The 16,606-nt window shown below is 35.2% G+C and overlaps 1 protein-coding gene across 49 annotated transcripts in view; it reads left to right on the top strand.

The window, feature by feature from the left end:
- LOC116052436 (protocadherin gamma-C5-like) overlaps window positions 1-5,463 on the top strand; it is a 246,238-nt gene extending 240,775 nt beyond the window's left edge. For 33 of the 49 annotated variants that reach the window (XM_031303153.2, XM_031303152.2, XM_031303158.2 and 30 more), the window contains 2 exons: window positions 1,342-1,439; window positions 3,099-5,463. In XM_031303153.2, coding sequence (XP_031159013.2) covers window positions 1,342-1,439; window positions 3,099-3,382 — 382 coding nt within the window. In that variant the 3' untranslated portion in view covers window positions 3,383-5,463. The remainder of the gene's footprint in view (window positions 1-1,341; window positions 1,440-3,098) is intronic. The other 16 variants (XM_036002696.1, XM_036002771.1, XM_036002765.1 and 13 more) reach the window with 2 other exon arrangements.
- Window positions 5,464-16,606: the final 11,143 nt, after the last annotated feature.

The raw sequence follows: 16,606 nt of genomic DNA, 5'->3' as shown, positions 1-16,606 counted from the left end.
ATGCTCTTACCCAACCTGTTTCTCATTGGCTGCCTGGCACAGACTGTAGGCTACATGTTTCTCTCCCTCAGTCTCTCTCTGGCGCCGAACTGAAAACCACTTCAGAGTTTTGGCAGTGAGATCTGGCAACCTGCTCTTCAACAAATCCCTGTATTTATGTTAGCATTCCTTTCCCCCTTTTCCCTTGTTGTGTCCTTTACTTTCTCTTAATTCCCTGAAGCAGACCAATTTGTCCAAGTTTTTTTAGTTGGTTTTAAATAGTGTTCCTCGTTATCTTCTATGTATTGAACACACTGTACATGCCTGTATTTGTCAGAAAGTGGGGATGAGACCTTACTGTGTTATTTACTGTCCTCTTTGGAGCTGTACACTTCACCAGGACATTTTACCCATGTCCCTGTGGGCAAATGATCCTCCACTAAATGCCCTCAGGTGGTTTATTACCCCAAAAAATCAAATAATCAATGTATTGAACACACAGGCATACAATTTAGGAGGTTGAGAGATGAGCTATATCATACCTAAGTCATATATATTGTTTTTTGCTCTGGAACAATTCTAGAAGCAGCATCCATGATGTTTTTATAGGACTTTTTGTGACTTCTGCTGGTTTTCTGACGTAGTGTACCAGTAGTATGAAGATAACATACTGTAGTTTCATGACCAATAAAAAAAGCACCATGTAAAAATCCAAAGATGGAGGTGTATTAGCACTTTGGGAGCAGGAGCAGAGCCAGGATTAAAGCATTGTGACCTAGCTGTCAGTGGTAGAGCCTGTGTTGGTGTGTGGGAATGGAAATAAGTAGGTGAGCATAATAGATCACAGGTCTGCTTTCTCCTTTGTTGCCCCCACATGCAAATTGCAGACTTTAAATAAACAAGCCTTTGAAGGGGAAGTTTTGCCAGATGGAAATGTTCAGTGCCTACTGAGCACCGCATGTGTGACTATGTAGACAGCCATTTCCTTTAAAGGTGGGATCATTAAATATTTAATCAGATTTACTAGACGGCGCGGTGCTCATGGTCATACCAGAGAGAGTGTGAACGTTGTACAATGTTTACTGTGTGTGAATGCGCAAACACGCTTGCTATTGTGTGTCTGTGTGCAGACAGACACGAGTGTGTTTAAGAGTACTTGTTTGAGGAACACCCTGTTTTGTAAACTATACATGCTACTTGTTATCTTTGCTGAGTTCCCCTCAGGCTGTGTACTTTGCCATCAGCTGCTTTGCCTTTACATCACAAACCACCAACTGTCAAACCAGTGAGCTAAGCACACACACATTGGAGAGGACGAACCACCAGTTATTGACAGTTGTTCTTTCCTCATTTTCTCCGTAGGGCAACTGGAGGACCTGAGGTTGCCATGGGAACTGGCCCCTGGCCCCAGCCACCAACCGAGGCTGAGCAGCTCCAGGCCCTGATGGCTGCAGCCAACGGTGAGTTCTATACCTTGTCATCTTTTTCCTCCCTTCTATCAATTTATCTTCTCTTTTACAAAACAATTCCTTTCTTTTCATAAGCTTAGCGAGGGTGCGTGGGCAGGGGTTGTTTATTTAGGTTCCTGTTTGATAGGACGGCAACTCGCCAGACTCGCTCATTAATGAAGCTCTCATTGTCCACATTGATGTTGTGGTTGTATGCTAATAAATATCCAGAGGATATTCAGACAGTGGATGTAACTACCTGCAGTCTCTTAGATAAACGGTACAGATGATGTGTTGAATTCAACAACATGACAGAGATGCATGTTTCCACTGTAAACACTGATCACATGCACAGTGTTTTATCATAAGCAGAAGGCTATAGAGCAACATTAAAAGTTATGTAATATGCAATCTTTGGGCTCATACATAACTAAAGATTCTCATATTGCACGACATGTCCTCCTACTGTCCTATTTCTCTGTTCCTTCAGTTACTGCCTAACTAGCACTGATGGACATACAGTGATTCATCTTTGGGCTTTTACTGTGGAAGCCTTAGTATTAACATGGAAAAATACGAATAAATTTGGCCTTGAAAGCAGGCTGAGCAACACCGAATATAGTGACAATCAAACAAAATACACAGAAATGACAAAGAACTAAAGGTGACATGATGCCAAATAGACTCAAGTCATTGTTTCCAATGTAAATTAAACCACTGACACATCACATCTCCCTCCCTCCACACACACACAATCATACCCTCCCCCCTCTTGGACACTGCACCGGACGTGGTGTGGAATTTTTCCATTGTAGGGAACAGAGAGACAGAGAGAGAAAAAGGCTCTGTCTGTGGCACAGTGGTAACCTGCATCTCAGCACAAAGTTTAACAGAATGAACAGTTAGTGCCATCAGGAAGGAAAGACTAAACAGCGTGTGTGATAAAAACTGAAGGTCGTCTCTCCTCTGTACTTACTGTCACTGTGTTGATAACCACAGCATAAAAGCAAACCTGTAACCAACTAACAAAGCACCTTGTAAGAGCAGAAAGATTATTAAAAATCAGTTATTGCTTTGGCTTTTTGGAAGCAAGTTAGCATGAAAGTTGTCGTGTGCATATGTGTGTTTATATACTGTAGGCTGAGAGGAACTACAGGATGGGGGAGGGAGCATTTGTGTCTCTGGCTCTGCAATGCAGGGGCTGTGCGAGAATTATGAGCTGAGCAGCTACGTCATGTTTGCACACACACACACACACACACACACACACACACACACACATACTAAGGGCATGGTGATAGAAACACAGAGGAGTATGCTAGGGAGACATTTTTTTAAGAAAAAAAAAACATGCACAAAATCAACCATTGTGTAACACCTTGTCTTTTGTTCATATTCTTTCTTCTGCTTATGCACCTTTTTAGTTCAGCTCACTGCAACCTCATGTTTTGCCTGAGCAGAGAAATATGATTAAATCAAATGTTATGTTCACACAAAATCCTTTAATCAAGTACCTTATCTCTTGATTTGATCTCCTTTTATGCCTATTTTCATTTCACTACTTTAATATAACACTGTCACACTAAAACTTCCTGTTGTCTAACAAGTTTCATCCCTTTCTCCTCTCCCTCCTTACCCCTTATTTCCCCGCTCTGTCTCCATTTCCCCCAGAAGTGAGTGAGGCTACGGCCACCCTGGGACCCGGCACCATGGGCCTGAGCACCCGCTACAGCCCCCAGTTCACCCTGCAGCACGTGCCCGACTATCGCCAGAACGTCTACATCCCTGGTAGCACAGCCACCCTCACCTCCAACCCCCAGCAGCAGCAGGCCACGGCCCAGCAGGCCGCCCAGCAGGCGCTGCCCCCGCCCCAGGCCTCGGCCCAGCCCGAGCCCCCCAAGGCCGCCCAGACCCCTGCCTCCAAGAAGAAGTCCACCAAGAAGGAGAAGAAGTAGAGTTGGACGGAGAGAGGTAGAGGAATAATAATCCTGGCCTGATCTGATGAGAAATTCAACCCCCCATACCCCCCCCATTAGGTATCTTACTGCTCTGCTGTCACTCATGTTAGCCGCGGTCTAAATAATGACAGCAAATCACTTTTGACCACATGGACGTTGAATGGATGTTGATGGTTCTTTGAAAGTGTCTTGAATGTGCTGAAGGCTGTTGTTGGTGTTGATAACCCGTGCTGTGCTAAAGGTCTAGTATTGCTCACATAATCTTTGTCGTTAGATAATTTTGGCAGGGTATGGGGGGTTATTGTGATGTATTTTTTTTTTTTTTTTTTTTTTTGGCAAAATCAAGAAAACTTGGACAAAGAGATTCAGTGTAAGGAACCTTGCTTGGATGACAAGGCTATACACAGTGATGTATTCAGAGATGAAATGTTAATGTCTTTCATGTTGGATTTATTGTGCTCTTTCCCTGAGGTGGAAAGTCAGCTATTGTAAAGTACGCTAGTTGCCATCCATTAGATTCCTATATAGGGTCAGCCTTGCAGGGTCTTAAACCATAAGTCTTGTGGATATAAGGCTGTTGTTTGACAGATATTAAAAAATCTTCTGCATGCTCTTTAAGGTTCAAACCACATATACTAGTTTAGAGTTGCAAAACTATGCATTGCAAAAGCAAATAGGACATCCTGAATCTGTTATCCTCACTCCAATCGCAGGTCAATATAATGCACATGTAGCATTTTTGACACAAAATGAGAATTACATTTGTAATTATAGTTTTAAAAAATAAGATTTTATTCTCCTGATATTTTTATGACCTGAGCATGCACCCAGAGGAAGGTTTGGCAGAGGGTGTTGTGTCATGGAGTCACGAGCCATGCAGGTGGTATAACAGCAGGTACTGGCTTCTTGTATAACACCTCCAGATGGGCACAAACATGTCCTGCTGCCCAGCACCCTCTACCCTCCCCTCCTCACACCCATCTTGTGTCCTCCCCTCACTCACTACCCTATTTTGAGAGCCAAACAAAGAGAAATGCACTGTTCGTATTGATGAAGATAAGATGATGTAGGGGTAGTAATCACTTTAAAACGCATAGATGTGGTAAACTTACATGCTTAGGAGTCTCTAGACACTTTGCAGGCCTCTAGGGTCTCGACAGAGTATTACCCCTCACTATCCTGAAGTGTTGAAGAAACTTCTTGATGTGACACAGTAACATGTTTTTTTTTATCTTTGGGAGATAATGAGTCGATAGCATAGAGGAATTGTTTGTAAAACATATGAAGTCTTTACTTTGCCATCCATCTGTCTGTCAGGCCTTTGGCCAGAAACAACCGCATGAGAAAAGGCAGCTTGCAGGCTGGGTCAGGGGGGTGGAGGGGGTGTGGTGAGGGGTACACAGACTGAGGTGGCATCATTACAGCGACCAGGGGGTGGTAAATAACCTTGGCTCTACCCACTGAATGTACAGAGGAACCACTGTTGACCTGTCCACCCCTTAAACTTTCTCGAATGCACTGACCCAGGTAGAGGTCAACAGAGCCAAGCACAGCTGTCCCTGTTGGTGAGGAGATACCACTCAAGAGCCCTTTTAAATATCCCTCCTCCATTGAAATCAATGGGAAATCTTAGCCCCTCTACCACTCACCGCTCCCCTCCACTCCCTGATCCCTTTGAGGCTCTTTCCCACTGTAAATAAACACAAGTCCTGTCGATGGTATGAGCCAGTTGTTTGTATAGTAGGGACCACGTCCAACATTTTCAAAATAAAAGTCCCTCTCCACAAGGCGTGGCTTACTACTGGAATGTGTTGCATTTTGTTTTTCAAGAAAAATAAGAAAACCACAGTTAAAAAAAAAAAAGAAATCAATAATGAATAAAATCTGAGATGTTCTTCAACAGTTTGTGTTGCAATGTAGTAACTAAGCACCATGGAAGCCAACTAACTCAGTGTAAATAAGTTAAAGACAACTTTAGATAAGTAAACAAAGTGACACACGTAGACTAGTTAACTTGTGATATGTGTTGCGCATATTTTTGTGTTCATTTTCTCTACTATCTTTTATCACCCTGTAAAGAAAAAAAATGGAAATGTTTCTATCCTTCTGTAACCTCTTAATGTTCTTTTGCGGTGATTTTATCTTGTGCATTTGTGAAAGAATGCCTCTCATTCTCTTTCTGTCCATATGAACAAATGATTATAAATATTATATATGTGTAAGTCCGTCCGCTGCTGAATTAATACTACTCTATCCTGCTGTATTATCTTTCTTATCAAATGCTTAGCCCCCACGCTATACCCTTGTGTTACTCTTATTTTTATGCTAATATTTATATTGCTGTTTTATTTTCTCTTGAACACTGACATTTCAAATAAAAATATTCTGAAATCATTTAAAAATACTGTGTGTGTGTGTGTGTGTGTGTGTGTATTCTTTGTTGTTGTTGGTAATATTCATGCAGGCTACAGTTTGAGTGAGTTAACTTTATGCATCATTTACGCTGCTAATCCTATTAATTCATGAGACTCACCTGTGAAAGTATTAAATGCTGTAAGCATTGGGCTTTTAGTCTGTGTGACCCACATTCAGCAGGACTGCAACCCTACTAAAGTTTTACCAGAAAGCTTTGCTCCATCCCTTGTCCATTTCAGGTGTTCTTTGGGCTGTGTGGCAGATAAAATAACAAAATATTATTTCCAGTTTTTAACATAGACTTGGTACCCTTTTAACTACTGTTCCCTCATCACATCATGCATGGGAGTAATTAATTGGGACACATATATGCTACTTCTGTTGATGAAATAATTCACAACTAAATTTGACAAATCCACTAAACTATGAGTCTAATTGAGTTGTATAACATCATTGAATTGATTGGAATTACCAATTTAAAAGACATTACAGGAACAAAATTATTTCACCGAGCAGGAAAAAGAATTTAGTTTTAGCTTTATAATGTAGGCTATTTAATATATTGTTCCATAATCTTTCAATTTGGTGATAAAAACTAAGACATGTTCTCAATTTGTCTTCACATAGTGATAAATAATAAAAATATTAGTAAATATATATTCTTAATATATTAATATTATATATTATTAATAATAACAGAATAGCACAACACCTGACCTTATATTGTGTGATGTCTGCTATTGTCCGAATATAGAGAATATATTATTGTTAACAAGACATTGAATAAAGTAAAAACATTCTCATTCCACATAAACTTGCTGTCTTGTCCTCTAGCTCATCATAATAGAGTCACATGTTCTTTAGCTTTCCTCTCACAGATCCTGGGGCCACTACAGGGAACATGGCAGCCTGCTCGGCTCTTTGTGCCTTTCACAAGGTCTTACACAATTGCATAGTCCCTATAAATAGCCCATGGGACGTCACTAAGCAAAACAAAAGAAGCAAGCTTTAACTCACGACAGCAGATGTTGGGGGATGGAAGGACGGACTGAGGAGCTGGAGGGATGGAGATGATGTGAGTGTTCATGAATCAGGCCAATGCATTTTTACAGTTACAGTGAGGTTGCTGTCTGAAGATTACAAGCTGTGAGAGAATACTGGAAAAAGTTCCTTTCAATTTAAAAGACAAATCCTCATCTACTAGTTTTAAAACAAATATTTTTTTCCTATTAAAAATCCTTCTTTTAGATTTAATAAAATCATTACCTCCACAATTCACACAGCAGCATTCCAACATCAAACACTGCAGACTCACATACCCAAAATGGCCGACTCCTCTCACCCTTCTCTCATTGTGATATGTGGTTGCCATGGCAACTGTCAGCCCCAGCCGCTGGATGCTTGTCTCTGTTCGCCACATCTTCATTACAGATCTATGCAGTGGCCATTATTGGCTCCACTCGGGGCCTGGCTGAGCTGAATGACCTGCAGGAAGACAAACATATTCCACCAAAAGTCAAACCTGCCAACTCTGAGAGAGACGTAAGCCGGAAACATGGCAGAACCGGGAGGAGAATATTCCACACACACACCCACACACAAATGGATGAGTCAGAGGTAATAACGCACTAGGAGTTTGTCCCAGTATGATTCACTAGAGATCTGCACAGTATGAGCTTCCATTTGAGATGGTTACAATCAAAGGAAATTGTGCATATGGGTACAATATGCATATACTGTTAGGCTTTACAATAGCTTTAGAGTTACTTTGTCAGCTGATGTTTGTCATCCTGCGACTCACAGAGATTCCTGCTGTCCTCATTGTCGCCATGTGTCATCCATTTCCTGGAGGTGAGACCCAGCAGAATGGCAAGATTGTTCTTTTATTGCCCCCTTTATGCCCCCTCCCTATCTTGCTTGATTAAACGCATTCCTACTGATTACACATGCACACACACACACACACACACACACACACACACACACACACACACACATTTATATACACAATAGAGTGACACACACAGGCAAAAAACTTTAAACCAATTATGTATAGCAGGGTTGTCCAAAGAGGGGAAGCAGTAGCAGACTGGAACTTGACAATGGACTGCCTGTGAGTGACAATAACAGTCAGACAGCCTGGACATCCTGAATGTGACACATGTACATGAGTCAGTGAAGAAGTCTTTCAAACACAGAAACACAAGTGCTGAATTGCAAATTTCTTGAATAGTCTCTTAATTAAATGTATTCTAATGTGTCTAGATTGTCAACAGAATACTGTAAAAGTAGAGCAGAGCTGCATTTTCTCTCTCTCAGTGTGTGAGCAGCCAGGCAGGACCAGCAAAAGGAAATGAGGATCTCATTTCAGGTCTAGGAGGATCACATGTGATCTATGTAAGGAAAGAGCTGGATGTGACGTAACGGCTGCTTGTGGCGGGAAAGGAAGTGAGTTTCCGTGCTTCTTCTACACGTTTTTTTTTCACTCCTCCCTTAATAGTCCAGCGAAAGGATGGAACGCTCCCCCTCATCCTCCCCCTCTGACTTCCTCTCTTCTTCCTTCCCTGCCCCCATCCTTCCTCCCATCCTGCAGCTGTCTCTGCAGTGTGTTGGGTCACCACATGTTGGAGGACAGAGCACTGCTCTGTGGATATGCACACTGGAACACAGCAGGGATAAAGACCAGCTTAATCTGGATTTTGCAAGTGAATAACTCTGGGATCAAATGTATATATTTACAGCGCCACAGTCAAGTTAAGCAGGGCCTAAATCCAAATGACACACTTATAGATTATTTATTCTATCTTTTATCACCCTGTAAAGAAAAAAAATGGAAATGTTTCCATTCTTCTGTAACCTCTTAATGTTCTTTTGTGGTGATTTTATCTTGTGCATTTGTGAAAGAATGCCTCTCATTGTCTTTCTGTCCTGCGTGCTATGAGATAGTGGAGATTACATGTGAACGTCTCAGAGACCCACAAACAGACAGCAGTGGGTTAATGTAATTTATTCTTATGCAGTGCAGAGAGAGAAAAAAAAGATTGGCTTGATGTTCCTCATAAAAAATTAACAGGGAGAGAAAGGAATGTGATCTTTTTCTCTGTTGGCTCACTCCCAGCTCCAAAAATACACCCTGACTGCCCTGAACGACAACAATTATCAAGTAATATGCACTGATTAATTGAGTATGAAAACACATTCCATACATGCATTGTCTTACATTTGTAATCAACCTATGTTTTGCTAAACACACTATATTAACATATTTGTGAGAATGTTGATTCAGCAGCATTCACAGTATTGTTATTTTATTCTGTATTATTGTGTGAATGCTGATTCAGCAGCATTCACAGTATTGTAATCCGATTCTTTATTCTTCAACTTTCTTTGGTCGCCTCTAACTTCTGCATACGTTCAGAGACAAAAATCATTCAAATATCACAATGTTTAGCTCCTTAAGGACATGATTAGTATTCAACGTTTTTTCTGTTATTTATAGTTTTTAAAAATATTAAGCTTTTTTTCAAAACATGTTTTACAATGAAGTCAATGAAGCAATCTTCAAATTCTTCTTCTTCAAAATCCTTTTTAAAATGCTACTGCTCCCACAGACTTTGACCTACTGATGTCATTCAAACTTTAAACTATTCACAGATCCTTCAACTGTTAGAAAATGATTTACCTTTTTGATATATGTTACAGTTTCTGTGTTATGACTGTTTAAGTTAGCGCTTAATTCATGATTTTTCTGTGTTTATATTGTGTGGAGTTTAGATGTTCTTCCAGACTTTCTTTGATGTTAAATACCATGACTTTTTTTTATCACTTTTTACAACATTTTTAGGACTTTTTTCGACATACTATACTATGACTTTATTCGACATGCTATACTATGACTTTTTATGATTTTTTTCATCATACTATACTATGACTTTTTAAGGACTTTTTTCGACATACTATACTATGACTTTTTATGACTTTTTTCGACATACTATACTATGACTTTTATATCACTCTTTTCAACATACTATACAAAGACATTTTTATGACTTTTTTTCCGACATACTATAATATGACTTCATCACTTTTTTCGACATGCTATTATGACTTTTATTTCACCTTTTTCAACATACTATACTATGACTTTTTTTTATCACTTTTCGACATACTACACTATGACTTTATTCGACATGCTATACTATGACTTTTTATGACTTTTTTCATCATACTATACTATGACTTTTTAAGGACTTTTTTTGACATACTATACTGTGACTTTTTATGACTTCTTTTAGAAATACTATACTATGACTCTTTTCAACATGCTATTCTGACTTTATTATGACTTTTTACATACTATACTATGACTTTTTCAATCATTTTTCAACAACTATGACTTTTTTTTCGACATACTACTATGACATTTTGCGATATACTATACCATAACATTTTTTGTCATACTATACTATGACTTTTTTATCACTTTTTTCGACATACTATGCTATGACTTTTTTTGACATGCTATACTATGACATTTTTCGATATACTATACTATTACGTTTTTATCACTTTTTTTGACATGCTATACTATGACTTTCTATGACTTTTTTCGACATACTATACTATGACATTTTTCGATATACTATACTATGACGTTTTTATCACTTTTTTTGACATGCTATACTATGACTTTTTATGACTTTTTTGGACATGCTATTATGACTTTTATTTCACCTTTTTCGACATACTACACTATGACTTTATCTGACATACTATACTATAACTTTTTAAGGACTTTTTTCGACATACTATACAGTGACTTTTTATGACTTCTTTTAGTAATACTATACTATGACTCTTTTCAACATGCTATTCTGACTTTATTATGACTTTTTACGTCATACTATACTATGACTTTTTCAATCATTTTTCAACAACTATGACTTTTTTTTCGACATACTACTATGACATTTTGCGATATACTATACCATAACATTTTTTGTCATACTATACTATGACTTTTTTTATCACTTTTTTCGACATACTATGCTATGACTTTTTTCGACATGCTATACTATGATTTTCTATGACTTTTTTCAACATACTATACTATGACATTTTTCGATATACTATACTATGACGTTTTTATCACTTTTTTTGACATGCTATACTATGACTTTTTATGACTTTTTTCGACATATACCATGACTTTTTTTCAACATGCTATACTATGACATTTTTCGATATACTATACTATGACGTTTTTATGACTTTTTTCGACATTATACTGTGACTTTTTATGACTTTTTTCGACATACTATACCATGACTTTTTTTCAACATGCTATACTATGACATTTTTTGATATACTATACTAGGACGTTTTTATCACTTTTTTCGACATTATACTATGACTTTTTATCACTTTTTTCGACATACTATACTATGACTTTTTTATCACTTTTTCCGACATACTATACTATGACTTTATTCGACATGCTATACTATGACTTTATTATGACTTTTTACATACTATACTATGACTTTTTCAATCATTTTTCAACTATGACTTTTTTTCCGACATACTATACTATGACATTTTGCGATATACTATACCATAACATTTTTTGTCATACTATACTATGACTTTTTTATCACTTTTTTCGACATACTATGCTATGACTTTTTTCGACATGCTATACTATGACATTTTTTGATATACTATACTATGACGTTTTTAATCACTTTTTTTGAATGCTATACTATGACTTTTTATGACTTTTTTCGACATACTATACTATGACTTTTATATCACTCTTTTCAACATACTATACTAAGACTTTTTTATGACTTTTTTTCCGACATACTATAATTTGACTTCATCACTTTTTTCGACATGCTATTATGACTTTTATTTCACCTTTTTCAACATACTATACTATGACTTTTTTTTATCACTTTTCGACATACTACACTATGACTTTATTCGACATACTATACTATGACTTTTTAAGGGCTTTTTTCAACATACTATACTGTGACTTTTTATGACTTCTTTTAGAAATACAATACTATGACTCTTTTCAACATGCTATTCTATGACTTTATTATGACTTTTTTCGACATGCTATACTATGACATTTTTCGATATACTATACTATGACGTTTTTATCACTTTTTTTGACATGCTATACTATGACTTTTTATGACTTTTTTCGACATACTATACTATGACTTTTTATGACTTTTTTCGACATACTATACCATGACTTTTTTTCAACATGCTATACTATGACATTTTTTGAGATACTATACTATGACGTTTTTATGACTTTTTTCGACATTATACTATGACTTTTTATGACTTTTTTCGACATATACCATGACGTTTTTTCAACATGCTATACTATGACATTTTTCGATATACTATACTATGACGTTTTTATGACTTTTTTCGACATTATACTATGACTTTTTATGACTTTTTTCGACATACTATACCATGACTTTTTTTCAACATGCTATACTATGACATTTTTTGAGATACTATACTATGACGTTTTTATGACTTTTTTCGACATACTATACTATGACTTTTATATCACTCTTTTCGACATACTATAACTTTTTTTATCACTTTTTTCAAAATACTACAATATGACTTTTTCCGACATGCTATACTATGACTTTTTTCGACATACTATACTATGAAATTTTTCAATATACTATACTATGATTTTTTTATCACTTTTTTCGACATTATACTATGACTTTTTATCACTTTTTTCGACATACTATACTATGACTTTTTTATCACTTTTTTCGACATACTACAATATGACATTTTTATCACTTTTTTTCGACATACTATACTATGACCTTTTTATGACTTTTTTTGTCATACTATACTGAGACTTTTTTATGACTTTATTCGACATCTTATACTATGACTTTTTATGACTTTTTTCATCATACTATACTGTGACTTTTTAAGGACTTTTTTCGACATACTATACTGTGACTTTTTATGACTTATTTTAGTAATACTATACTATGACTCTTTTCAACATGCTATTCTATGACTTTATGATGACTTTTTACGTCATAATATACTATGACTTTTTCAATCATTTTTCAACATACTATTACTTTTTTTTCGACATGCTATACTATGACTTTTTTCAACATACTGTACTATGACTTTTTAATCACTTTTTTCGACATGCTATACTATGACTTTTTTCATCATACTATACTATGACTTTCTTATGACATGCTATACTATGACTTAATTATCACTTTTTTCAACATACAATATGACCTTTTTAATCACTTTTTTTTCCGACATACTATACTGTTTCGATGGAGGGAATTAAAGGACCCAAATGCAGGGAGAGGCAGGCAGGCAGAAGGTTTGAGCATGATAATTTATTAATGAAAACACAAAAAAGAACCAAGGGAGTCCTGAGGGAAGCAGGCAAAAAAACAATTCCAAAAAGAAGACAAAAAGGTATCCAAAAAAACCAAGGAAGTCCAAAAAAACAGGGAAATACAGGAAGCACAGAGACTGATCAGAACGGACGGGGGACGACACGACAGGCACAGGCAAACACAGAAACTGACAGGGCACGAGCACAAATGAACACAAACGATCTGACAACAGACAAAGGAAACACAGGGGCTAAATAAACTAGGTAAAGAGAAGACACAAGACAGGCAACAGGTGGAGCACATCAGACAATCACACAGGCGGGAAAACACAGGAAGTAAAACTAGACATGAAACAGAACATAAACAGGGAAATACATAACGAAATATACACAGACCATGGAATACAATAAACACAACAGGATACATACAGGAATAATAATAATAGGCAACAGAAATGTCCACAACCACAACACTATACTACGACTTTTATATCACTCTTTTTGACATACTATACTATGACGTTTTTATCACTTTTTATGACATGCTATACTATAACTTAATTATCATTTTTTTCGACATACTACAATATGACCTTTTTATCACTTTTTTGTTGACATACTATACTGTGACTTTTATATCACTCTTTTTGACATACTATACTATGACTTTTTTATCACTTTTTTCGATATACTATACTATGACTATTTAATGACTTTTTTTTCGACATACTATACTATGACTTTTTTATCACTTTTTTCAACATGCTATACTATGACATTTTTCGATATACTGTACTATGACGTTTTTATCACTTTTTTTGACATGCTATACTATGAGTTTTTATGAATTTTTTCGACATACTATACTATGACTTTTTATGACTTTTTTCGACATACTATACTATGACATTTTTCGATATACTATACTATGACGTTTTTATCACTTTTTTCAACATTATACTATGACTTTTATGACTTTTTTCGACATATACCATGACTTTTTTTCAACATGCTATACTATGACATTTTTCGATATACTATACTGTGACTTTTATATCACTCTTTTCGACATACTATACTATGACTTTTTTTAATCACTTTTTTCGATATACTACAATATGACTTTTTCCGACATACTATACTATGACATTTTTCGAAATACTATACTATGACGTTTTATGACTTTTTTCGACATACTATACTATGACTTTTATATCACTCTTTTCAACATACTACAATATGACTTTTTTCGACATGCTATACTATGACTTTTTATGACTTTTTTCGACATACTATACTATGAAATTTTTCGATATACTATACTATGAAATTTTTCGATATACTATACTATGACATTTTTATCACTTTTTTCGACATTATACTATGACTTTTTATCACTTTTTTCGACATACTATACTATGACCTTTTTATCACTTTTTTTCGACATACTATACTATGACTTTTTTATCATTTTTTTTATATACTATACTATGACTTTTTTCAACATACTATACTAGGACTGTTATATCACTCTTTTCGACATACTATACTATGACTTTTTTTATCACTTTTTTCGCCATACTACAATATGACCTTTTTATCACTTTTTTTTCAACATACTATACTATGACTTTTTTCAACATACTATACTATGACGTTTTTATCACTTTTTTTGACATGCTATACTATGACTTTTATGACTTTTTTCGACATACTATACTGACTTTTTATGACTTTTTTCGACATACTATGCTATGACTTTTTTCGACATACTATACTATGACATTTTTCGATATACTATACTATGACGTTTTTATCACTTTTTTTGACATGCTATACTATGACTTTTATGACTTTTTTCGACATATACCATGACTTTTTTTCAACATGCTATACTATGACATTTTTCGATATACTATACTATGACTTTTATATCACTCTTTTCGACATACTATGCTATGACTTTTTATGACTTTTTTCGACATACTATACTATGACTTTTATTTCACCTTTTTCAACATACTATACTAAGACTTTTATATCACTCTTTTCGACATACTATGCTATGACTTTTTATGACTTTTTTCGACATACTATACTATGACTTTTTATGACTTTTTTCGACATACTATACTATGACTTTTTATGACTTTTCGATATACTATACTATGATGTTTTTAGCACTTTTTTTGACATGCTATACTATGACTTTTTATGACTTTTTTCGACATACTATACCATGACATTTTTCGATTTACTATACTATGACCTTTTTATCACTTTTTTTCGACATACTATACTATGACTTTTTTATCATTTTTTTTATATACTATACTATGACTTTTTTCAACATACTATACTAGGACTGTTATATCACTCTTTTCGACATACTATACTATGACTTTTTTTATCACTTTTTTCGCCATACTACAATATGACCTTTTTATCACTTTTTTTTCAACATACTATACTATGACTTTTTTCAACATACTATACTATGACGTTTTTATCACTTTTTTTGACATGCTATACTATGACTTTTATGACTTTTTTCGACATACTATACTGACTTTTTATGACTTTTTTCGACATACTATGCTATGACTTTTTTCGACATACTATACTATGACATTTTTCGATATACTATACTATGACGTTTTTATCACTTTTTTTGACATGCTATACTATGACTTTTATGACTTTTTTCGACATATACCATGACTTTTTTTCAACATGCTATACTATGACATTTTTCGATATACTATACTATGACTTTTATATCACTCTTTTCGACATACTATGCTATGACTTTTTATGACTTTTTCGACATACTATACTATGACTTTTATTTCACCTTTTTCAACATACTATACTAAGACTTTTATATCACTCTTTTCGACATACTATGCTATGACTTTTTATGACTTTTTTCGACATACTATACTATGACTTTTTATGACTTTTTTCGACATACTATACTATGACTTTTTATGACTTTTCGATATACTATACTATGATGTTTTTAGCACTTTTTTTGACATGCTATACTATGACTTTTTATGACTTTTTTCGACATACTATACCATGACATTTTTCGATATACTATACTATGACGTTTTTATCACTTTTTTTGACATACTATACTATGACGTTTTTATCACTTTTTTCGACATGCTTTACTATGACTTTTATGACTTTTTTCGACATATACCATGACTTTTTTTCAACATGCTATACTATGACATTTTTCGATATACTATACTATGACTTTTATATCACTCTTTTCGACATACTACTATGACTTTTTTTAATCACTTTTTTCGAAATACTACAATATGACTTTTTTCGACATACTATACTATGACTTTTTTCGACAT

Source organism: Sander lucioperca, chromosome 1, assembly GCF_008315115.2.
Source record: "Sander lucioperca isolate FBNREF2018 chromosome 1, SLUC_FBN_1.2, whole genome shotgun sequence".
NCBI lineage: Eukaryota > Metazoa > Chordata > Actinopteri > Perciformes > Percidae > Sander > Sander lucioperca.
The sequence above is the reverse complement of the archived record's forward strand: the minus strand, read 5'-3'. Positions and strand labels throughout refer to the sequence as shown.